This window comes from Scyliorhinus torazame, chromosome 1 (assembly GCF_047496885.1).
Source record: "Scyliorhinus torazame isolate Kashiwa2021f chromosome 1, sScyTor2.1, whole genome shotgun sequence".
Classification (NCBI taxonomy): domain Eukaryota; kingdom Metazoa; phylum Chordata; class Chondrichthyes; order Carcharhiniformes; family Scyliorhinidae; genus Scyliorhinus; species Scyliorhinus torazame.
Window position 1 is genome coordinate 14660681 of NC_092707.1, and position 26673 is coordinate 14687353.

At 46.1% G+C, this 26673-nt stretch overlaps 1 protein-coding gene across 14 annotated transcripts in view; it reads left to right on the plus strand.

Annotated features, from left to right (window-relative positions):
• The window catches only part of fbrsl1 (fibrosin-like 1), a 1210587-nt gene that overhangs the window by 603895 nt on the left and 580019 nt on the right, over positions 1–26673 (plus strand). For 10 of the 14 annotated variants that reach the window (XM_072468583.1, XM_072468681.1, XM_072468742.1 and 7 more), the window contains 2 exons: positions 10165–10266; positions 11477–11587. In XM_072468583.1, the coding sequence (XP_072324684.1) occupies positions 10165–10266; positions 11477–11587 (213 nt within the window). The remainder of the gene's footprint in view (positions 1–10164; positions 10267–11476; positions 11588–26673) is intronic. The other 4 variants (XM_072468689.1, XM_072468899.1, XM_072468822.1 and 1 more) reach the window with 1 other exon arrangement.

A 26673-nucleotide genomic window follows, 5' to 3' on the forward strand; every position in this document is an offset into this window, starting at 1 on the left:
AACTCCCTACCTCCAAGTCCGGAATACGCCCCAACATCCGTTTCATGAATCCAGCATCATTCCAGTTTGGGGCATATACATTCACCAGTACCACCTCCGTCCCCTGCAACCTACCACTCACCATCACGTATCGACCACGGGGGCAGCACGGTAGCATAGTGGATAGCACAATTGCTTCACAGCTCCAGGGTCCCAGGTTCGATTCCCGGCTTGGGTCACTGTCTGTGCGGAGTCTGCACGTCCTCCCCGTGTGTGCGTGGGTTTCCTCCGGGTGCTCCGGTTTCCTCCCACAGTCCAAAGATGTGCAGGTTAGGTGGATTGGCCATGATAAATTGCCCCTAGTGTCCAAAATTGCCCTTAGAGTTGGGTGGGGTTACTGGGTTATGGGGATAGGGTGGAGGTGTGGGCTTGGGTAGGGTGCTCTTTCCAAGAGCCGGTGCAGACTCGATGGGCTGAATGGCCTCCTTCTGCACTGTAAATTCTATGCCCTCCCTTGTCCGCTACTATGTTCTTGGCCACAAACGACACCCCCTTTCCCACCAGTATTGCCATCCCTCTATTCTTCGCATCCAGCCCCGAATGGAACACCTGTCCCACCCATCCCTTCCTTAACCTGACCTGATCTGCCACCTTCAGATGTGTCTCCTGAAGCATGACCACATCTGCCTTCAGTCCCTTTTGGTGTGCGAACACTCGGGCCCTCTTAACCCCGCCCCGACCACCTCTTCCATTTTCAGTTTCCCCCCTCGGACAGTGCAGCAGCAACCCTTAAACCCCCCCCCCCCCCCCCCGCTAGATCCACATCTAGCTCTTTTGCTCCCCCATATTACTTCCGTGAGTCAGCTGACTTCTGCTGACCCCGGCTTCTGTTGCCTTCCCGTTGATCTCCCCGTGTGGGAGTCTCTCCTCCTCCTTACCTTCCTCCATTCCCCCCCCCCTTTGGCGCGGGAAAAAGCCCACGCTTTCCTGAGCCAGACCCACCCCCTATTGCGCAGCTCCTATTGCGGCCATTATCCCAGTTCCCTCATCCCCGAGTCTCACCTCCCTCCAGCACCGACGCCCACATTCCCCATCATCATCATCTTGTCTACAGAAAAGAAAAAAGGAAATTTTAGGAATTTTCACCAGGTCTCTACCCACATCCCCATCCATCATCCCTCCCACAAAATATTCTTTACCCATATTTACAACCCCCTGTACAATCACATCTCCTCAGTTCGAGTCCAGTTTTTCCATCTGAATAAAGGTCCAAGCCTCTTCTGGCGTTTCAAAATAATGGTGTCGGTCCTGATAAGTAACCCACAGTCGCGCAGGCTGCAGCATGCCGAACCTGACTTTTTTTATGCAGCACCGCCTTGGCCCAATTGAAGCCAGCTCTCCTCTTTGCCACCTCCGCGCTCCAATCCTAATATACTCTGATCACTGCGTTCTCCCATCTACTGCTCCGCACCCTCTTGGCCCATCTCAGCACACTTTCTTTGTCCGCGAAGCGGTGGAACCTTGCCACTATCGCCCTTGGCGGCTCATCTGCCTTGGGTCTCCTCGCCAGGACCCGATGAGCTCCTTCCAGCTCCTGGGGGGTCGGAGAGGCCTCTGCACCCATCAGCGAATGGAGCATCGTACTCACGTACGCCCCGGCATCAGCTCCCTCCACTCCTTCGGGAAGACCCAGAATCCGGAGGTTATTCCTTCTCGACCTGTTCTCCAGGACCTCAATTTTCTCGGCCCACCTCCTGTGCACCGCCTCGTGCGCCTCCATTTTTACCACCAGGCCCAGGATCTCGTCCTCGTTGGTATTCACTTTCTCATTCACCACATGGAGCTCCACCGCCTGGGTCTTCTGGGTCTCCTTCAGTCCCTCGATCGTCAACAGCATCGGCGCCAGCTCCTCCACACATCGCTTGAGGAACTCCTGCTGGTCTGGCCCCCACGCTGCTCGCTCTCCACCCTCCGCCATCTTGTCTTTTTCCCCTCTTTTTGGTCTCTGCTCCAGGGCCTCTTTCCTTGTCGCTCCACTGCAGACCTCTGCCATATATTGTGAGGGGGGACCTCACTGCACCTTCCCACACGGGATTAAATCAAAACAGCTCCGTTGGGGCTCCTCTGGAGAGCCCGAAAGTCCGTAGTCGCGGGAGCTGCCGAAACGCGCGGCTTAGCTCCGCATCGCCGCAACCGGAAGTCTCCTGCACCTATTACATGCAGAGCTTTGATGTTAAAAGCAGAACCTGAAATCCGGGCCTTTGTTTTTAAAACATTAAAATCAAAGCTTCTCAACATGAAACAGCATCAGACTAAAATTCACCATCTCAGTTAGCCCATGTCCATGTTCCTCTGACCAGCAATGAAAAGTTCCAAAGGCTACTGTCATTCAACTGCTCCTGTGCTTCTTGGAGGTGACCTGGCCCCATGTTGTATTAAAATTCTGAGGAGGGATATCTGACTTTGGGTGAACAGGCGGACAATTCTGTGATGTCTTCTCAGCTGCTTCCAAGGTGACTTCAATGTCCCGCTTTTAACTTGCATCTGAGATCTGATTGGCTTTCAAATTGATGACAGTCAGACTCTGGTGCAGAGTGTAGCTTCCAGATGTCTCTGTGTATGACACCCGAGTTGGGGGTTAGTTTTGCAGTGACACTGATTCACATGTAAAACCAGTCATGAAGCAGTATCAAGGTCACGCCTTAGTATGCTCGTAGTATTCGGAATAAGGTAAATGAGTTGATGGCGCAAATCATCGTGAATGACTATGATTTAGTACTATTACTGAAACATGGTTAAAGGATAGTGTTGCTAACTTTGCCTTAGTTTAATTGCTCTTGAGTCGCCAGGTATCTTTATGATACCGCCACATGGTTCAAGTCCGAGTAATGATCAATAATCCAATACACCGCTTAGTAAGATTTAAATCAAAGCACATTTATTATACACTGTAATCACTACTCCTGTACAAATTCTACGTCTAAGCTACTTCTACAGCTAACAGGCCAATACTTAACTTGGAACTGGCCCACCAGGTCAGGGAAACGAATGGCCTTTCGTTCGTGTTCTGAGCCAGCGGGATTCGAAGTTGGTACAGTTTGGTAGCTACGAGCGCCTATCTCGTAGCGAGCATTGAAGTAAGACTTACAGTTTTGAGTGGCTGTTGAAGAGTGAAGAGCGAGTGAAGAGAGCGCCTTGATCTTGGGGCTCAATTCCTATAGTCCCCAGGGGCTTCCCGCCTTTCGGGGCGGACCCTGTACCTGGTCCCAAGTGATTGGACTTTGTCCCAATCACTTGGTTCGATTTTCTCCAATGCTGGAGCGGTTCCCTGATCGATGGGCGGTCTTGAGGTGGTCGTTCACCTCCCTTTGTGTAGGCTTCTGGCGCCAAAGAGTCTGGTTTTGCTTTATGTGTCTAAATGTTGCTCATTGTTCCCGGGGATTGCTCATTAGTATGCAGATGGCTGGTGTTTTGTTATGCTGATGGTTGCTGGTATCGATCTTGTCTGGCCTTTCCAGAGGTAAATACTCAATCAACCTGCAGCTGCTCGTTTTTGTCCTGTTGGCTGACTTTCCCATCAGCCTTTGTCGTTCGCCATTATAAAATCGGGAGTTGGCCATTTTAAGGGGCTACAATGGTCATGACTTGGAGTTAAATATCCGAGGGTATCAAACTATTCGGAAGGACAGAGTGGATGGTAAGGGAGGTGGTGTAGCTCTGTTATTTAAGGATGACATCTGGGCAATAGTAAGGGATGACATTGGTGCTATGGAGGATAAGGTTGAATCCATTTGGGTGGAAATCAGGAATAGTAAGGCAAAAAAGTCACTGATAGGAGTAGTCTATAGGCCACCAAATAGTAACATTATGGTGGGGCAGGCAAGAAACAAAGAAATAACTGATGCATGTAGAAATGGTACAGCAGTTATCATGGGGGATTTTAATCTACATGTCGATTGGTTTAACCAGGTCAGTCAAGGCAGCCTTGAGGAGGAGTTTATAGAATGTATTCGCGATAGTTTCCTAGAACAGTATGTAATGGAACCTACGAGGGAACAAGCGGTCCTAGATCTGGTCCTGTGTAATGAGACAGGATTGATTCATGATCTCATAGTTAGGGATCCTCTCGGAAGGAGCGATCATAATATGGTGGAATTTAAAATCCAGATGGAGGGTGAGAAGGTAAAATCAAGCACTAGTGTTTTGTTCTTAAACAAAGGTGATTAAAATGGGATGAGAGAAGAACTAGCTAAGGTAGACTGGGAGCAAAGACTTTATGGAGGAACAGTGGAGAACCTTCCAAGCGATTTTTCACAGTGCTCAGCAAAGGTTTATACCATCAAAAAGGAAGGACGGTAGAAAGAGGGAAAATCGACCATGGATATCTAAGGAAATAAGGGAGAAGATCAAATTGAAGGAAAAAGCATACAAAGTGGCAAAGATTAGTGGGAGACTAGAGGACTGGGAAATCTTTAGGGGGTAACAGAAAGCTACTAAAAAAGCTATAAAGAAGAGTAAGATAGATTATGAGAGTAAACTTGCTCAGAATATAAAAACAGACAGTAAAAGTTTCTATAAATATATAAAACAAAAAGAGTGGCTAAAGTAAATATTGGTCCTTTAGAGTGAGAGGGGAGATTTAATAATGGGAGATGAGGAAATGGCTGAGGAACTGAACAGGTTTTTTGGGTCGGTCTTCACAGTGGAAGACACAAATAACATGCCAGTGAATGATGGAAATGAGGCTATGACAGGTGAGGACCTTGAGAGGATTGTTATCACTAAGGAGGTAGTGATGGGCAAGCTAATGGAGCTAAAGGTAGACAAGTCTCCTGGCCCAAATGGAATCCATCCCAGAGTGCTAAAAGAGATGGCTTGGGAAATTGCAAATGCTCTAGTGATAATTTACCAAAATTCACTAGACTCTGGGGTGGTCCCGGTAGATTGGAAATTAGCAAACGTGACACCACTGTTTAAAAAAGGAGGTAGGTAGACAGCGGGTAATTATAGGCCAGTGAGAACTTCGGTAGTATGGAAGATGCTGGAATCTATCATCAAGGAAGAAATAGCGAGGCATCTGGATGGAAATTGTCCCATTGGGCAGACGTAGCATGGGTTCATAAAGGGCAGGTCGTGCCTAACTAATTTAGTGGAAGTTTTTGAAGACATTACCAGTGCGGTAGATAACGGGGAGCCAATGGATGTGGTATATCTGGATTTCCAGAAAGCCTTTGACAAGGTGCCACACAAAAGGTTGCTGCATAAGATAAAGATGCATGGCATTAAGTGTAAAGTAGTAGCATGGATAGAGGATTGGTTAATTAATAGAAAGCAAAGAGTGGGGATTAATGGGTGTTTATCTGGTTGGCAATCAGTAGCTAGTTGTGTCCCTCCGGGATCAATGTTGGGCCCACAATTGTTCACAATTTACACAGATGATTTGGAGTTGGGGACCAAGGACAATGTGTCCAAGTTTGCAGACAACACTCAGATGAGTGGTAAAGCAAAACGTGCAGAGGCTACTGGAAGTCTGCAGAGGGATTTGGATAGGTTAAGTGAATGGGCTAGGGTCTGGCAGATGGAATACAATGTTGACAAATGTGAGGTTATCCATTTTGGTGGGAATAACAGCAAAAGGATTATTATTTAAATGATAAAATATTAAAACATGCTGCTGTGCAGAGAGAGCTGGGTGTGCTAGTGCATGAGTCGCAAAAATTTGGTTTACAGGTGCAACAGGTGATTAAGAAGGCAAATGGAATTTTGTCCTTCATTCCTAGAGGGATGGAGTTTATGACTAGGGAGGTTATGCTGCAATTGTATAAGGTGTTAGTGAGGCCACACCTGGAGTATTGTGTTCAGTTTTGGCCTCCTTACTTGAGAAAGGACGTACTGGCACTGGAGGGTGTGTAGAGGAGATTCACTAGGTTAATTCCAGAGCTGAAGGGGTTGGATTACGAGGAGAGGTTGAGTAGACTGGGACTGGACTCGTTGGAATTTAGAAGGATGAGGGGGGATCTTATAGAAACATATAAGATTATGAAGGGAATAGATAGGATAGATGCGGGCAGGTTGTTTCCACTGGTGGGCGAAAGCAGAACTGGGGGGCATAGCCTCAAAATAAGGGGAAGTAGATTTAGGACTGAGTTTAGGAGGAACTTCTTCACCCAAAGGGTTGTGAATCTATGGAATTCCTTGCCCAGTGAAGCAGTAGAGGCTCCTTCATTAAATGTTTTTAAGATAAAGATAGTTTTTTGAAGAATAAAGGGATTAAGGGTTATGGTGTTTGGGCCGGAAAGTGGAGCTGAATCCACAAAAAATCAGCCATGATCTCATTGAATGGCGGAGCAGGCTCGAGGGGCCAGATGGCCTACTCCTGCTCCTAGTTCTTATGTTCTTATTGAAAGATGCTTTTGGGCAGACATGAAAATACACTAAGGTGAACTCCAGTTAAACAGCCCCCAATCTCTTGGGTCTCTAGGGAAAATTACCTGTCTTACAGAGCGGCTGATGTATAGTATGGTAGTACAGTGACATCCATGCAGGGTGAAACCTTCAACACAAAAACATCAAGCAGGAACAGAATTAGAAATATACGGGTGGGGGGGAAGACACGATTAAATGGAAGGTGCGTTCAGCTGATATCATCTGGTCCCTAACTTTATTGGACTATTTGAAAGCGAATGTGGGGTGCCAAGTTACTCGTAAACTGAACATTTAATTTATCTCATCATCTGCCATTCTAGGGCACACCCAAGAAGCTCAAAACCATACTGACCTAGTTTCATTATAAAATCAGATAGTTCTTACCAAACCTCCTTTTATGTGTCAACAGCAAAGTCCTGGCCAGGGCTTTACTCCGCCTTGTTCCTGCTGGTGTAACTTAGCGAGAGTTTGTTGAAAACCTTTATTTTGTGGGAATTAATGGGGTTTCTGTCAGTGTTCTAGCAGCAGAACGGGAGTGGCTGTTAGGAGATTCCCAGCTCATGTTTACTATCAGTCATATTACACCATTGGTGAGTAATCGGAAAAGGACGCAGCACACGTTTTATTGTGGTTGCTATATTTTTCTTTTGTTTTTATGTTTTTAATGTAAATTTAAAGTGCCCAATTCTTCTTTTCCAGTTAAGGGGCAATTTAGTGTGGCCTATGCACTTAACCTGCACATCATAAAATCATAGAATTTACAATGCAGAAGGAGGCAATTCGGCCCATCAAGTCTGCATCGGCCCTTGGAAAGAGCACCCTTCTTAAGCCTACACCTGCACCCTATCCCCATAACCAAGTAACCCCAGCGAACCTTTTTGGACATTAAGGGCAATTTAACATGGCCAATCCACCTGATCTGCACATCTTTGGACTGTGGGAGGAAACCGGAGCACCCGGAGGAAACCCACGCAGACACAGGGAGAAAGTGCAGACTCTGCACAGACAGTGGCCCAAGCCAGGAATCGAACCTGGGACCCGCCCTGGAGCTGTGATGCAACAGTGCTAAACACTGTGCCACCGTGCCACCCATTGGGTTGTAGGGGGGAGACCCACGCAGACACTGGGAGAATATACAAACTCCACACGGACAGTGGGCCGGGATCAAACCCGGGTCCTTGGCACCGTGAGGCAGCAGTGCTAACTTCTGCACCACTGTGCCACCCTTTCTTTTGTTTTTAGTTTGTAGTCTTATTCTCTGAGTGAGAAGGTTGTGAGTTTAATTTTAACCTCCTAATTCTGCATCATCTGGGCTAACATTTCAGGAGGGAGGACTTGTAGAGTTATAGAGTTGCCAAGCTTCAGTTGAGTTCAGTTTCGCTGTTGCACTGTGTCATGATATTCAGATAAACATCATGGTGCAAACACACATACACACTGATGGACAGATCAACGGACCAATCAACACACACGCAACATCCCAATCACCAGTGAGAGCACATGCACTATAAAACTGGGAACACCACAGTTCCCGCTCATTCCAGCAGGAGACAGCTCAGGGCACAGAGCTCACAGCGTGTCACTCAGACATACAGCGTGCCACTCAGACATACACCATGTGCTGAGTGCCCCTCTCAGATAGTATTAGGACTGGGTCCACAGGTTAAAGGGTAAAGAACGATCCGCCGTCATAAGTTTACAGATGTTGTTATCACGGGTAATAAAACCGAGTTGTACCATCTGCAACCGTGTTGGTTCGTCTGTATAGCAGAACACCCAACACAACACACTGGATAAAAAAGGGAATTCTGAATGCTGACCTACATTCTTCCTCAATCAGTTCACCCAAAAGCAGGATACAAGGTCCTTTGTACAACAGTTGCTAGTTGGTTCTTGATGCTACAAATTGGCTGGTGCATTTGTATTGTTAACAAGTATTGTGAAATATCAGGATATAAAATTAAGATTTAACATTATGACACAAAGATAGGCTGGGTGGTTAACAGTGAGGCTGAGAGTCTTGGGTTATCGGAAGATATAGACGGGATGGTCAAATGGGCAGAATAGTGGTAGATGCAATTTAACCCTGAAAAGTGTGAGGTGTTACACTTTGGAAGGAGCAATTTGATAAAGAAATATTCAATGAATAGCCTGACACTAGAAAGTCCTAAGGAACAAAGAGACCTTGGCTTGTTTGTAAATAGATCTCTGAAGGTAGGAGGACAGGGTAATAGGGTGGTGAAAAGGCATATGGTACACTTGCCTTTATCAGTCATTGTATAGATTACAAAAGCAAGGAAGTCAAGTTGGAGTTATATAGAACATTGGTGAGGCCACAGCTGGAGTCTTGTATGCCGTCCTGGTCGCCACATTATAGGAAGGATGTGATTACACTGGAGCGTGTGCAGAGGCGTTGCACCGGGATGTTGCCTGGGCTGGAACATTTAAGTTATGAAGAGAGGTTGGATAGGTTTGGGTTGTTTTCGCTGGAGCAGAAAAGACTTTGGGACGACCTGATTGAGGTGCACAAGATTGAGGGGCGAGGACAGGGTGGATAGGGAACAGCTATTCCCCTTCGTTGAAGTGTCGGTTACGAGAGGACACAAGTTCAAGTTGAGGAGCGGGAGGTACAGGGGGAATTTGAGGGGAATTTTTTTTATCCGGAACGTGGTGACGGTCTGGAACGTAATGCCTGGGAGGGTGGTAGAGGCGAGTTGCCTCGGATCCTTTAAAAAGTACCTGGATGAGCATTTGACACGTCTTAACATTCGAGACTATGGGCCAAGTACTGGCAAATGGGATTAGGTGGGCAGGTCAGGGCCTTTCATGCGGCGGTGCAGACTCGACGGGCCGAAGGACCTTGTCTGCACTGTATTTTTCTGTGATTCTGTGAACATTGTTCTTTCCTTCCTTCAACCCCTGAGCCTCAGTATGTCATCACATACCATGCAGCCCATTTAATAATGCTGCTTCTGAGTGGCTTCTCGCCTCCCTTCACATGACAGCCCTGCACAAGGGTATGGTTGAGTTTGGGAACTGACCATATGTGGCATGATGTTCACAAATCCAACAAAGCTGTAAAAGGCTGCGCATAATGATCACAAAATGTTCTTCCTTAAATTAGTATCAATTTCCACCTACTTTTCAGTTCTCTCTCTATTCAGAGTGCAAATCATTTCAAACTTTTTGGTTAGTACGAAGCTCTCCTTTAAAGTCGGATTGTTTTCGGTACAGTCCCACTTAAAGACTGGTTCCTAAAATAATTAATTGATGCGCATTATTCTGAGAATGTGATAAGGTGCTACATAAATGCAATTTTATTTGTATTTAGATTTCCAATTTTATTTTGAAATTTAGAGTACCCAATCAATTTTTTCCAATTAAGGGGTAATTTAGCATGGCCAATTCACCTAGCCTGCACATCTTTGGGTTGTGGGGGCGAAACCCACGCAAACAAGGGGAGACTGTGCAAACTCCACACGGACAGTGACCCAGAGCCGGGATCGAACCTGGGACCTCGGCGCCGTGAGGCAACAGGGCTAACCCACTGCGCCATCGTGCTGCCCTTAGATTTCCAATTTTCAGTCCTACGCAAGAAGATTATTGTATTTATGTTGTGTTGCTGGAAAAGGATCCGTTTTTGGAGCGTATCCGTTCATCAGTAAAGTTAACACATTGATCCTACAGCAGTAGGCATTCATTCATCACCCAACAGTGAAGTTATAACTCAAGCATTTATCTTTCTCCCTTGTCATGTAGATGAAGGTCTCTTCCAATCAAAATGGCAGGAACAACGAGGATGAGGGCGTCAGAGAAGCCAATAGTCCAGAGAAGAGCAGCTCTAGAGACAAGCTTAGTGATGTAAGTACTCATTTCAAAAGAAAGGATCTGCACTTGGTGTTCAGTGGCAATGACAGGCCATTGCAATTGTCTTGTGGAGGGATTTTGAAGTTAAGAATAGAGATGAGGATATATTTTCATAAAATGGCATTCAGTGCTTCATTCTACTTTTAAGGCAGACACAGGAGCTGTTGGGAATTTAACTGATGCAGAATTTGAACAAATGTTTTCCTTTTAAAGGGAAGTAGCTAGATATCTAAAGACCTGTCTGCAAAGTGTTGATGTGCGAATACCAGATTAATTCAATAATGAACGTGCCAAGCTTGGTTAGTAATGTTGGAATCTAACTATGTAAATACCTCCTCCCTTTTTGACAGCACTGGTATATACCAGACTTTTTTTCATACCTAAACTGCTTATAAATGCTGTGTGACAGAGTTATGCTGTGCGCAGGTATGATGTTGGCACTATATCATGATGGCTCGTGCCTGTAAATACTCCCTCTTAGAAATTGTTTTCAAGCATTCCATGTTCTACTACAAGGAACTAAGTTGTGTACAAAAATGAAGGGAGGCCCCCTACAGATTTATTTAAGTGTGCTGACTAGTAGTCCTGAATTCATCCCAGCGTATAGGAATATCATTTGTTAAATAGCCTATAAATAATGTTAAGTACTACAGGAAGGCTAGAAATGATTACTTAAAACAATGTTACTGTGACCATTGGCTGTGTTAACTAATTCATTTTGACTACAAAAATGGGAAGACAGAGTTTCTAGTCACTTGCTTCCATTCTGCATTGTTTCTGGTCATATTCCATTGAAACATATCACTGAATATTAAACGACCTATACAGTAATTTGATCATACATTACCACATTACCTGTCCTCATCAAAATGCCAGTTAGATCTAGACAAGACCAGTTTATCCCTGTTGGTTTCAATGGATTTTGATTAGTATGTGGAACAGGATACCCTTACAGAAATACTCCACAAACTGATTATAAACATTTTGATGTGCACACAGGCACATGTAGCCTGCATTTCTCCACTCAAACTCTACATATCTTCAGACAAAACATCACTACTTTCATTCATCTTTACCAGGTTATATATGCTACACAGTTTATTATTTTTTTTAAGAAGAGCAAGCACCACATTTCCTAAAATGCACATTAACATCGAAAAACGCCCAAGACACACTTGAAATCACGTTTCCACTTACCTCACAGCGGGAAAACTACCGCAATCTTCAGGAGCAGTCAATATGCCGAATTCACTACCGAAGTCCACAACAGACCAAGATGTCAAAAGTTCTTTCAACATCAACTCACACTAAAGAGGTAAGATACGATCAAAATGAATAAGTCCAGCTGTATTATTCCTAGGAATTGATAATTACGAAGAGTTGGTCACCTGCAAGTACCTGGCGTGGAATCTTCCTTCGGTCAGCATGCTTGTTATCAATTTCCTGGTAATATGCAGGTGGTCTACTGTTACATGTGACAAAATGCACGAAATATCTACTTCTGTATGGTGCTTCGTGAACCGTAGACTGTTGATTTTGCAGGGAGTTCATGGCTATGGTGCATTCTAAGCCTCAGCAGTATGCAGTTAGATTTCTGATTGTGGGCTGAAGTTTTTGATATTCATCATGTATCACATGCTACAATAGTAGCCCCAGCTGTTGATTTTTAAAATAATTATTTGTAATAACAATTTAGGACCTTGCTCAGCTGAACTAATGCTGCCAAAGCTGAGGTCAATTAACTACCTCTAATTGGGAATCAAACGTGGCTCATCTGGTTGGTGTTACATTTTGGTTGGGAACCAAAAATAAAAGACCACAGTGAAGCCCACTCTCTCTCTTAAGTTACCATGCCCTAACAGGGCTTTGGCGACCAGGGACATCCACATGTTAGTCCATGGTTATGCTTGAAAAGGTACAACTGTGGTTTGCAGTGGCCTTCTGCAGATTCTGGATGACCAGGAGTCTCTCCCACTCTTCCTACCTGCCTTAGGCATATTCAAAGGATTTGCAGATTGATAATAAACCTGTTGAACCACGTGATGAACACACCTTCCATGGACATCCAGCACTGGAGTGTAACTCTAACCCAGAGTTTCTGGCTCAGAGGTAGAGACATGACCATTCCACCACAGGACACCACAGTGAAGCCCACTACCAAGTTCGAACTTAGTTAAAGGTAGGAAGCATGATGAGGTGATGCTAATCTTGAATGCATTTCTCCAATTATTGAGGGAAGGAAAAATTGAGGTTCATATGGAGTTCCAAAATTTTGAGGCAATGGGAAACCTAGAAAATAGAAACAGAAGGAGGCCATTCGGCCCTTCGAGTCTGCTCCGCCATTCATTGTGACCATGGCTGATCATCAAGCTCAAACCCTGATCCTGCCTCCTCCTCCCCAATATCCCTTGATCGCTATATCTAATTCCTTCTTGAAATTACACCGTGAAAGATTGAGTTGAGTCAACAATTGCTATTTGAACACAGTGAGAATGAATATGAGGAAGACTTGTAGGATAACACCTTTTCAACTTAGAAGATCGAGAGAAGAATATTCAGAAAAGGGCTTATATAGTTCAGTAATATTAATAGTTTGAAGAAAAATTAGTTGCAATGAAAAGCCGCTGGTTACTGGACAGAAAGGCGGTATCATTGAATAGAATCCGTAGCATGCCTCCAGTGCAGAAGATTGTCATTTGGCCTATTGGATTTGTACCGATCCTCCTCTTATCTAGTCTCACCTTCCCGTCCTATCCCCCTAACCCCGCGCATTGATCATGGCCTAATCTGCACATCTTTGGACTGTGAGGAAACCAGTACACCTGGAGGAAACCCATGCAGATGGGGAAAACATGCAAACTCCACATAGACAGACAGTCGCCCAAGGCCAGAATCAAACCCGGATCCCTAACACTGTGAGGCAGCCGTGCTAGCCACTGTGCCACCATATTATCAGATGAGGGTTTTCTTGTGTGAGCAGTAGTTTGAGAGGCTGTGAAATAGTCTCCCCAAATATGGGCAAGCTTGACCTTTTATAGAAGATTAAAAGTCATTCAGGGGAAAATAATAAAGCTTGGACCTTGTTGGAATTTGAAATTGGAGAGGGATGGGTGTTCTGCTTGTGGTCAGAAACAGATAATGACTACAAAGATATTAATAGACAAAAAACTAAGTGTAAGGTTAGCAAAGGTTGTTGATTGGATTTGCAAGAGACAAGGCTACACTGCCTTCCAAACAGAAATTAAAGGAACAATATTTACATTCCCCCATTGACAGTATGGAGTAGATAAGGATGTAATGATTCCACTATTTTTGACCAACGTGAAGTTGTTATCTGTGACTTAGAGTCATCAGTAAAACATGGATAGAGAGTAGAGATTATTACGATGAAGGAGATGCACCAAAAGAAAAGATAGAGCCCCAGGGAACCTGTATAAATTGAAGCAGGGGAGAAAATTGAAAGAAGACTGAATCTCTAGTGGAGCATTTAGCAGGAAACGACATGAGAGCTTAAGAAATAGGAACAAGAATAAGCCCCATGGCTCCTGGGGCCTGTTCCACCATTCAATAAGATTGTGGCTGATCTCTCCACTTTACTGGCCTATCCTTTGTGCCCCAAAATCAATTTCATAGAAGTTTTTTTTTCATAGAATTTACAGTGCTGAAGGAGGCTATTCGGTCAATCAAGTCTGCACCAGCTCTTGGAAAGAGCACCCTATCCAAGCCCACACCTCCACCCTATCCCTATAATCCAGTAACCCCACCCAACACTAAGGACAATTTTGGACGCTAAGGGCAATTTATCATGGCCAATCCACCTAACCTGCACATCTTTGGACTATGGGAGGAAACCGGAGCACCCGGAGGAAACCCACGCAGGCACGGGGAGAACGTGCAGACGCCACGCAGATAATGACCCAAGCCGGAAATCGACCCTGGAGCTGTGCAGCAATTGTGCTAACCACTGTGCTACCGTGCTGCCCCTAAATTGATTTCAGTCTTTAAAATATTGATTGATTGAGCATCAATAGGTTTCTGGATAGACAATTACAAAGACTCAATCCTTGGAGTAAAGATTTTTTTTCTCATCGCAGTCCTCTAACTAGCCAACCCATAATGATGCACTTTCACAGACTTCATTAGTGAACACAAAATGTATTTATTAATAAGAATTTTATAGCAGTCACATGGCTGTAGCTACTCCCAAAATGTCTCTTTATCGAGGAGCCCCTCTCACCATGTGGTGATTCCACACCCTGAGGCCCGATTGGTCAACCAGGGCGTATGACTCTTACTCTGCTGTGTTGCCATGAAAGGAACAATCACCACATCACCTTATTCTGAAACTTTGAATACTTTTTAAACTTGCTCGTTCCAGATTTTCCAGCTTGGAGAAACAATTTCTCGACATCTACCCTGTCAAGCTGCTTAAGAATTTTTCCATTTCAGTAAGATTAGCACTGTTGTTTCTCAGCGGCAGAGACACGAGTTCTATTCCTGGCTTGGGTCACTGTTTGTGTGGAGTCTGCACGTTCTCCCCGTGTCTGCGTGGGTTCCTAGGGACGCAAAGGCCACGACATCGGCCTCTTTCGCCTCCTGCACTCCCGGCTCTTCCGCAACTCCAAATAGAGCTAACCCCCAGCCTGGTTTGACCCGGGCCTTCACCACCTGCGAAATCACTCCCGTCACTCCCTTCCAATACCCTTCCAGTGCCGGGCATGCCCAAAACATATGTGTGTGGTTTGCCGGGCTCCCGCCACACCTCCCACATTTGTCCTCCACTCCAAAGAACCTGCTCAATCTTGCTCCTGTTATGTGTGCTCTATGTAGCACCTTAAATTGAATCAGGCTAAGCCTGGCGCATGAGGAAGAGGAATTTACCCTGCTTAGGGCATCAGCCCACATACCCTCCTCTATCTCCTCCCCTAATTCTTCTTCCCACTTTCCTTTTAGTTCGCCCACCGACTCCTTCCCCTCTTCCCTCATCTCTCGGTAAATCTCTGACATCTTGCCCTCTCCGACCCACACCCCTGAAAGCACCCTGTCCTGTATCCCCTGTGTCGGGAGCAACGGAAATTCCCTCACCTGTTGTCAAGTAAACGCCCTCACCTGCATATATCGCAGGAAATTTCCCCGGGGCAACTTATACTTTTCCTCCAATGCTCCCAAGCTCGCAAAAGTCCCATCTATAAATAAATCTCCCACCTTCCTAATTCCCAACTGGGGTACCAGCTCTGAAATCCTCCATCCATTCTTCCTGGGGCGAACCTATGGTTGTTCCTGATAGGGGACCCAACCAGGGCTCCCCGCACCCCTCTCTGTCGCCTCCACTGTCCCCAGATATTCAGTGTTGCAGCCACCACCGGGTTTGTGGTAAACTTTTTAGGTGAGAACGGTAGCGGCGCCGTCACCAGTGCCTCTAAACTCGTCCCTTTACAGAACTTTCTCTCCAGTCTTTTCCACGCCGCTCCCTCACCCTCCATCATCCATCTACGTATCATTGCCACATTGGCGGCCCAATAGTAATCACCCAAGTTCGGTAGTGCCAGTCCTCCTCTGTCCCTACTACGCTGAAGGAACCCCCTCCTTACTCTCGGAACTTTCCCTGCCCACACGAAGCTCGTGATGCTCCTATCTATTTTATTAAAAAAGGACTTGGTGATTAGTATAGGGAGACATTGAAATACAAATAAGAACCTCGGGAGGACCATCATCTTAATTGCTTGCACCCTGCCCGCCAGCGATAGAGGCTGCATGTCCCACCTCTTGAAGTCCTCCTCCATTTGTTCTACCAGCCGTGTCAGATTAAGTCTGTGCAAGGTTCCCCAGCTCCTAGCGATCTGAATCCCCAGGTATCGGAAGTTTCTTTCCACTTTCCTTAGCGGTAAGCCTTCTATCTCTCTACTCTGGTCCCCTGGATGTATCACAAATAATTCACTCTTCCCCATGTTTAGCCTATACCCTGAGAATTCCCCGAACCCCCTCAAAATTCGCATAACCTCTATCATCCCCCCCCCGCTGGGTCCGACACGTGTAACAATAGGTCATCTGCGTATAACGAGACTCGGTGTTCTTCTCCCTCTCTAATCACCCCTCTCCATTTCCTGGAGTCTCTCAATGCCATGGCCAGAGGTTCAATTGCCAACGCGAACAACAATGGAGACAGCGGGCATCCCTGTCTTGTTCCCCTATATAATCGGAAATACTCCGATCTATGTCGACCTGAAACTACGCTTGCCGTTGGAGCCCCATAAAGAAGTCTAACCCAGCTAATAAACCCGTTCCCAAACCTCCTTAACACTTCCCATAAATACTCCCACTCCACCCTATCAAATGCCTTCTCTGCGTCCATTGCCGCCACTATCTCTGCCTCCCCCTCCACTGGGGGCATCATTATCACCCCTAATAGTCGTCGCACGTTAACATTCAGTTGTCTCCCTTTTATGAACCCTGTCTGGTCTTCGTGCACCACCCCCGGGACACAGTCCTCTATCCTCGATGCCAGTACCTTTGCCAGCAATTTGGCGTCCACGTTCAATAGTGAAATAGGTCTATAGGACCCGCACTGCAACGGATCTTTGTCCCTCTTCAAAATTAGCGATATCGTCGCCTCCGACATCGTCGGGGGTAGAGTCCCCCCTTCCCTGGCCTCATTGAACGTCCTCGCCATCAACGGGGCCAACAAGTCCACATATTTTCTGTAATATTCCACCGGGAACCCGTCTGGCCCCGGGGCCTTCCCTGCTTGCATGCTTCCCAGTCCCTTAATAACCTCGTCCACCTCAATCGGCGCCCCCAGGCCTGCCACCTCCTGCTCCTCCACTTTCGGGAACCTCAATTGGTCCAGGAACTGCCGCATCCCCTCCTCTCCCTCTAGGGGTTGAGACCTATACAGTTCCTCATCGAAGGTCTTGAACACCTCATTTATCTTTCCTGCCCTTCGCACCGTGTCTCCCCTTTCGTCTCTAATTCCTCCTATCTCCCTCGCTGCTGCCCTCTTTCGCAATTGATGCGCCAACAGGCGACTAGCCTTTTCCCCATATTCATACCTCCTCCCCTGTGCCTTCCTCCACAGTACCTCCGCCTTTCTGGTGGTCAGAAGGTCAAACTCCGTCTGGAGTCGTCTCCTCTCCCTGTACAATTCCTTCTCCGGGGTCTCTGCAAATTCCCTGTCCACCCTTAAAATCTCCCCCAGTAATCTTTCCCTTTCCTTGGCCTCTGTTTTCCTTTTGTGGGCCCCAATAGAGATCAGCTCTCCTCTGACCACCGCTTTTAATGCTTCCCAGACCACTCCCACAGGGACCTCGCCGTCGTCATTGACCTCCGGTATCTCTCAATACACCCCCGCACTCTTGCACACACTCCCTCATCCGCCATCAGTCCCACATCTAATCGCCAGAGTGTTCTCTGCTCCCTTTCCTCTCCTAATTCCAGTTCCACCCAATGTGGGGTATGATCCGAAACCGCTATGGCTGAGTACTCAGCTTGTTCCACCCTAGAGATCAACGACCTTCCCAACACAAAAAAATCTATCCGGGAGTACACTTTATGGACATGGGAGAAGAAGGAAAACTCCCTAGCCCTAGGTCTAAGAAATCGCCATGGATCCACTCCCCCCATTTGGTCCATAAACCCCTTAAGTACCTTGGCCGCTGCCGACCTTCTTCCAGTCCTTGAGCTGGATCTATCTCGCCCCGGGTCCAGCACCGTATTAAAGTCCCCTCCTAAAATCAAGTTTCCTGCCTCCAGGTCCGGTATACGCCCCAGCATCCGTCTCATGAATCCTGCATCGTCCCAATTTGGGGCATACACATTAACCAACACGACCTCCATTCCCTCCAGCCTACCACTCACCATTACATATCTACCTCCGCTATCTGCTACAATGTTCTTTGCTTCAAATGCTACCCGTTTCCCCACCAAAATGGCCACCCCTCTGTTCTTTGCGTCCAGTCCTGAGTGGAACACCTGTCCCACCCATCCTTTCCTTAGCCTAACTTGGTCCGCCACCTTTAGGTGCGTCTCTTGGAGCATAACCACGTCTGCCCTTAGTCCTTTCAAATGCGCGAGCACTCGGGCCCTTTTTATCGGTCCGTTCAGGCCTCTCACGTTCCACGTGATCAGCCTCACTAGGGGGCTACCTGCCCCCCTCCCGTGTCGACTAGCCATTACCTTCTCTAGGCCAGTCCCATATCCCGCCTCCGCGCTCCCGCTCGCTCCCCCAGCGTCGCACACCATCCCCGCCCACCCACTCTTTAGCCATTTCCTTTTGGATTTCCGCAGCAGCAACCCAGTTGTCCCCCTCCCCCTCCCCCACCCCGCTAGATCCCTATCTAGCATGATTGCTCCCCCATATCACTTCCATAAGTCAGCTGACTTCAACTGACCCAGGCTACTCCTGCTCACTCCTCGACCCCCCCCCCCCCCCCGTGTGGGGCAACTCCCATCCGCCTTGCGCCTGTCTTCCCGCCTTATTCTTTCTGGCGCGGGAACATCCCTTTACCTGACCCGCCTCTTATGGCGCAGCTCCCTTTCCCCTCCCCCCCCCCCCCCCCTCCTTCCCCATTCTCCGACTATGTCTCGTCTTTCCCCCCTCACCGGCGCCCACATTTCCCCAATGTCTCCCCCCTTCCCTGTTTACTTCTCAATTAACTTCCACTGTAACATTAACAAAAACAATAACAATAACATTTCCTGCAGCATCGGTCCCTCAGTTCCGGTCCAATTTCTCTTCTTTGATGAAGGACCATGCTTCCTCCGCCGTCTCAAAATAATAGTGTCTCTCCTGATACGTGACCCATAGTCTTGCCGGCTGCAGCATCCCAAACTTCACTTTCCTTTTATGCAACACCTCTTTGGCTCGGTTGAAGCTCGCCCTCCTTCTTGCCACCTCCGCACTCCAATCCTGGTATACCCGTACCACTGCATTCTCCCATCTGCTACTCCGCACCTTTTTAGCCCATCTCAGGACCTCTTCTCTGACCTTAAGGCGGTAAAATCGCACGATTATCGCCCTCGGTGGTTATCCCGCTTTTGGTCTTCTCGCCGGAATCCGATTTGCCCACTCCACCTCCATGGGGCCCGCAGGGGCCTCAGCACCCATCAGTGAGCTCAGCATCTTACTTGCGTACTCTCCACAGTCCACTCCTTCCACACCCTCAGGGAGACCTAGTATCCGAAGGTTCTTCCTTCGCGCTCCGTTTTCTAGGGCCTCGATCCTTTCAGTACACTTTTTATGAAGTGCCTCGTGCGTCTGAGTCTTAACCGCCAGGCCCAGGATCTCGTCCTCAATATCTGTCACCTTCTGCTCCACCACGCGGAGCTCAGTCTCCTGGGTCTTTAATGTCTCCTTGAGCCCCTCAATTGCCTGTAGCATCGGGGTCAGCACCTCCCTCTTCAGCAGCTCCACGCACCGTCTCACGATTTCATCCTGCTCAGGCCCCCATGTCGCCTGCGCTTTCTCCGCCACCATCTTGTACTTCTCTCTTTCTGACCCTTTGGTTGACGATTCCTTGCGCTGCAGCCGCCGCCGCCGTTTTTTTCCTCCTTCGTTTGGGGGGGACACCCTTCTCACACACCCCACACCGGGTTGCGTCATCGAAAAATTCCCCGTTGGGGCTCTTAAAAGAGCCCGAAGGTCCGTCGGAGCTGGAGCCGCCGAAGCGTGCGGCTAGCTAGGCATCACCGCAACCGGAAGTCCCTTCAGTGGCCTTGATGAGATCTTTTCACAGTTGTTCCCTCTGCTGCTAGAATTCACCTTTGATACAGGCCCTCAGGTCAGCTTGCAGCTTTAAGCTTGCCCTTCCCCCGCCTGCATGCTGGAAGAGGCCCTGTTTATCCTGCAGTTGCAGCCAAATCTTTCACTGTTTCTGCCGTGTCTCGCAACCAAGAGACATACCCTTCCTGGGGGACACTGTCGGGGGAATGCTGCAGCCTTCTTCCCACACCGGGAAATGGCAAACAAATGCCGTGGGGGCCCTGTAACGAGCCCAAAAGTCCGTTCCAAGCAGGAGCTACCGAATATGCGACCTAGCTCTGCATAGCCACACCCGGAAGTCCCAACGAGGGGATTTTCATAGTCACTTCGGGTATTTTCATAGTAACTTCATTGCAGTGTTTTTAAAAAATAAATTTAGAGTACCCAATTCTTTTTTTCCCAATTAAGGGGCAATTTAGCGTGGCCAATTCACCTACCCTGCACACCTTTGGGTTGTGGGAGTGAGACGCACGCAGACATGGAGAATGAGCAAACTCCACACAGACATGGTCCGAGTTCGAAGCTGGGTCCTCGGCGCCGTGAGCAGCAGTGCTAACCACTGTGCCACCATACCGCCCTACTTCATTGCAGTGTTAATGTAAGCCTACTTGTGACACAAATAACGATTATTATTATCATTCTTCTAAATTCCAGAGAATATAGGCCCATTCTACTGATTTCTTCTCATAGGACAGCCCTTACCATAAGATATAGGAGCAGAATGAGACAATTCGACCCAGTGTCTGCTCTGCCATTCGATCTTGGCTGATGATATGTTCCTCACCTCCATTCTCTGTCTTCTCCCCATAACCCCTGATCCCCTTATTGATCAAGAAATCCCCTTATTAATCAAGAACACCAATTTGTGCTCGAAGTACTGTTACATACAGGGCTACAGACCAAGAGCTGGACGGTGGAATTAGAAGGAATAGTTCTTTCTCTGAACATAAGAATTAGGAGCAGGAGTAGACAATACATCCTCTCGAGCCTGCTTCACCTTTCAATATGATCATGACCTCACCTCCATCGTCCTGCCCATTCTCTGTAACCCATCAACCCATTACTAATTAAAAATCTGTCTAACTCCTCCTTAAATTTACTCACTGTCCCAGCATCCCCCAAACTCTGGGGTAGCGAATTCCACAGATTCACGACCCTTTGGGAGAAGTAGTTTCTCCTCACTTAAATTTGCTACCCCTTATCCTCCGGCTATGATCTCTCGTTCTCGAATGCCCCACAAGAGGAAGCATCCGCTACACGTCTATTTTATACCTTTTATCTTCTTCAATTTGATCTCCCCTCATTCTTCTAAACTCTAGAAAGTATAGGGCTAAACTGCTTAGTCTCTCTTCATAAGACAAACCCCTCATCCCTGGAATCAATCTTGTGAACCCCCTATGAACTGCCTTCAATGGTCAAATAAGGGGGCCAAAACTGTGCACAATACTCCAGGTGCAGTCTCAAAATGCCTTGTACAGTTCAACAATACTCCTTACCTTTATACTCTATTCCTTTAGCTGTAAATGCCAACATTCCATTCGCTTTCTTTATTGTCTGCTGTACCTGCATGCTAGTTTTCTGTGACTCATGCACGAGGGCACCCAGATCCTTCTGCACCGGCGCACCCCAAAGTGTGTCTCCATTTAGATAACAGGTTGCCTTTCCATTTTTTCATCCAAAATGGATGATGTCACACTTATCCACGTTAAACTCCATCTGCCACATTTTGGCCCACTTACCTAATCTAACTATATCCATTTGTAAGGTTCTTATTTCCTCATTGCAAATTACTGTCCCACCTATTTTAGTGTCATCTGTAAATTTGGCTGTAGAACTCTCTATCCCTGTAGCCAAGTCATTAATAGAGATTGTAAATAATTGGGGCCTAAGGACTGAACCCTGTGGCACAGCACTAATTACATCTTGCCATCCAGAAAAAGACCCATTTATCTCTGTCTTCTGTCCGTCAGCAGCCTTCTAGACAGGCTAATAGATTACCCCTAACCCTTGTGTATTAACCTTCTGTGTGGCACCTTATCAAATGCGTTCCAGAAGTCCAGATATATTACATCTACAGGATCCCCATTATCCACTTGGCTTGTTACATCTTCGAAGAGCTCTAGCAAAGTCAAACTTGATTTAACTTCATAAAACCATGCTGACTCTGATGGATGTCATTTTGACTTTCCAAACGTCTTCATCCCAGGAATCGATCGAGTAAACTATGGTTGCACCACCTCTAAGGCAAGCATACCCTTCCTCAAGTAAGGCGATCAAAATATTTCACAGTTCTTCAAGTATAGTCTCATCAAACGTTGCACAATAACAGTAAGACTTCCGTACTCTTATATTCCAACCTCCTTGCCGGAATTCTCTGGTCATTGGGATTCTCCTTTCCCACTGGCAGTGCACCCTCGTCTGCTGGTTTCCCAGAAACATGGGGTGGCTTCCACGGGAAATCCAACTGACAAGTGGAGGAAATAATAATCATCTTTATTGGTGTCACAAGTAGCTTACTGTCATGAGAATGTCGCTTTAAGAAATGTTTGGCTGCTCATGTTACTGCAGTGATGTCAGAGTGTGGGTGGAGCTGAGCTCTGGTTCTGCTTTTTAGTTTCACTTTGAGAAAAGCTTGGGTGTGTGTCTTTTTGGTTTCGTTTTTCAGTGTGTTGCAGCTGAAGTCAGCCAAAGCAGCTGTATTGTTGAGTTCTCTGCCATGAAGGACTATCTCTTAATCATTTGGTGAATTCAGAATTATAAATGTTTTCAGTATTAAATGTAAACTCTGATATGCTTCTGTTTAAAGGTTTGTTAAGTCTTCTGGGTGAAAAGGACAGCATACAGATTACTTAGTGTTGTATTCTTTGGGGGGTGGATTTGATTTACTGGTTGCTAAGATGTTCACTGTTTGTTTTAGAAAGGTTAACTTGAGTTCATAGAATAAACATTGTTTTGTTTTAAAAATACATGGTCCATTTCTGCTGTACCATACCTGTAGAGTGAGCCATATGCTCCTCATACCACAATCTATTAAAAGTTGTGGGTCAGGTGAACTCCATGATACACTTTGGGATTCTTTAAACCCTGACCCATAACATTACATTAGCACTGCAATGAAGTCACTGTGAAAATCCCCATGTTGCCTGTTCGGGTAAGAGAGAATCCCGCCGCCAGTGGATGGCACACCCCCGAGAAACACGCAACTGGTGGACCAGAGATCCCACCCACAGTATTTGTTTTTCTGATTGCTTGGTGAACCTACATGTCACTTTTCTGTGGGGAAATAACTAAATTTGATTTCGTAGGTTGTCAGATAGTAGCATCTTGCTTAGAAGTAATCGAGGACAAATGATTTTACTGACGTTTTCAAGGGTAATTCACCACAGTTAAGACCACAAATACAGAAGTGATGACTTGAGGTTTAGCGTCACCTATATCACCATAACTTGAGAAAATGTGAATATAGAAGCACTTGGTAGATTATTAGAATTGTAGGGATGGGATAACCAACAGTGACTTTCCAAGAAAGTGAAATGGTCTGGGATTAGGATGTGTGAATAAATGTGACTTGACGTGCATCTGTAGTACTAAACCATCAGAGAAGGATCGCTTGATCATAAGTACTCATTATTCCACATAGATGCGTGCTGCAGGCTGTTGAATGTTCTGTTGTGCAGCTTGACCACACAGAACAGTATTAGATTCACATTTATTCATACATGCTATCATTAACTGACAGTTTAAGCAGTCAAACAGAATGGCTGGCAGTTATTTCACTTCTAATTACAGATTTATTTAATAACAGCCTACAGTTTGCCATTTTACCATCAGATGTGCAAAGCAGATTAATGTTCGAGTGGTCAAACATGGCAGGTTAAATGAGAGCTTCGTTAAAGCAAGGTGAATTTATGCAAATCCCATGCTGCAGATTTGAGTGTTCGCTTACTTGGCTGTGAAATATGCTTCTTAACTAGAAGCAGTCATGAAAATGTATCAACCTAACAAAATCCAATTGGACAGTTCATTTAGCTTTGAAATTAAAAACGCTACCTTTCCTTTCAGATCTGAAACATTTTTGATGGGATTCCGAGTGAGCATAATATATTGGTTATTAATGCTTTCATTGTCCATTGTGAAGCAAATAGCTGTAAAAGACTTCCAGCAAATGTATTTGGCATCAAAAAGTATTTATTAAAAATGTCAGCTACAAACTGGATCTGGCAGATAAAAGCAGGAGTTGCTTGACAGTTCTGACAGCAAGCACAGCTAGAAAATTCTTTGTGCATGTAAAGCGTGAGAATTGTGTGCAGTAAACACTTCATGCTTTTTAAGATGTGTGTCACTCTGATCTCCTGCAAGACTCACACAACGTAGGTAGTGGGCAGTAAGTGTCTTGGGAGGGGATTACTGTTACTAAAATTCCTCAGGAGAGCTGCTTGGTCACATTTTAGATACGCTACCTAAGGCTTCAGTCATACCACGCAGCAATGTACAAGGCAGGGTTTCTAGTGTATATGTTTAAAAATATTGTCCTTTGCAGTCACAGTGATCCCCGTCAACAGACCTGTTTGCTGACGCCTTACTCAACAGCCAATGGTCTCCTTGTAGAAAGACGAATTGGCATCCTTGAAAATCTGCATGTTTAAAAAGCTGCATTAATTATTTAGTTCCAACAACAACTTATATTTACTTTATTAGCTCTTTTCTCTCCCTGCAGATGCTGCCAGACCTGCTGAGATTTTCCAGCATTTTCTCTTTGGTTATATTTACTTGTATGGTACTAATGAATAAGAAAAATGAAACCTGGTATTTTTACCATTTTAAGCATTTCTGAATCACTCTGAATTTAGCTTTTCACATTAATTTTAAAAAAAAAATTTAGAGTGCCCAATTCATTTTTTCCAATCAAGGTGCAATCCACCTGCCCTGCACATCTTTGGGTTCATAGATCATAGGATTTACAGTGCAGAAGGAGGCCATTCGGCCCATCGAGTCTGCACCGGCTCTTGGAAAGAGCACCCCACCCAAGGTCCACACCTCCACCGTATCCCCATAACCCAGTAACTTCACCCAACACTAAGGGCAATTTTGGACACTAAGGGCAATTTATCATGCCCAATCCACCTAACTTGCACATCTTTGGACTGTGGGAGGAAACCGGAGCACCCGGAGGAAAGCCTGGGAGAATGTGCAGAGAGAATGTACTCCGCACAGACAGTGACACAAGCCGGGAATCGAACCTGGGATCCTGGAGCTGTGACGTGATTGTGCTAACCACAATGCTACCGTGCTGCCAATTGGGTTAGGTTGTGGGGGTGAAACCCACGCAGACACGGGGAGAATGTGCAAATTCCACACGGGCAGTGACCCAGGGCCGCGATCGAACCTGGGACCTCGGCACCATGTGACAGCAGTGCTAACCACTGTGCCATGCCACGTGCTGCTCTCTCATTTCACATTAATACCTTGAATGCATAAAGGTTGTTTCAGCTTTTTACTAATGTTTTTTTTCTTCTTTTTTTTGTTTAATTTAGAGTACCCAATTCAATTTTTCCAATTAAGGGGCAATTTAACGTGGCCTGCACATCTTTGGGTTGTGGGGGTGAAACCCACGCAAACACGGGGAGAATGTGCAAACTCCACTCGGGCAGTGACCCAGAGCCGGGATCGAACCTGGGACCTCGGCACCGTGAGACAGCAGGGCTAACCCACTGTGCCACCGTGCTACCCTAGCTTTTTACTAATGTTGAACACTGGTTAGAATTGAAGAATGTGTCAAATTGCAAAGCAATTCTAAAATCAACATATTAATCGAAACATAGAAAATCGGAGCAGGAGTAGGCCATTCGGCCCTTTGAGCCTACTCTGCCATTCAATATGACCATGGCTGATCCTTTATCTCAACACCATACTCCTGGGCACTCCCCATACCCATCCTTCAGTGCCCAGAAATCTCATTCCTTCTTAAAGATATTCTCCACTTGCATTATTCTTTTCTTATATTTAATTTTAATGTAATTATTTTGAATCCTTGAATAATGGTGAAGATCATTGCACCCTCAGGATATAAATACACTTCTCAATATTGAAAAGTCACTTCAGTTTGTAACATTTTGTGGGTAATTCTCAGTTAATGAAGAGTTTGCCGATCCAAGACAATGATACTGCAGTGGTTGGCCTCTGGACTCCTGGACTTGGGAGGGTGAAAAATTATCAGCTGTTGCTAGTGTGTGTATGTCAGATGTGGACACGACAGGCACCAGGGTTCAATAGCCTGCTGAAACTTGCACAAATCATGTGTCAGTTACGAGTGGTTAATGGACAAATGAGATCCTGGGCTTTATAAAAAAGAGACATCGAGTCCAAAAGGAAAAAGTTATGGAAAACCTTTGGAAGACACAATTTAGCTCAACTGGGTCCATATTTTAGGAAGGCTACGAAGGCATATTGAGGAGGGTGCAAAATGGATTCAGGGAAATGGTTCCAAAACCATCCGTTATGTGGATAAATTGGAGAAGTTGGGGTTGTTCTCCATAGAGGGCATTTAATGGAAGTGTTCAAAATCAGGAGGAGTCTGCACAGAATAGTTGGAGAGAAACAGTTTCCATTGGCGGAAGAGTGGAGAACCAGAGTACAGTGATTAC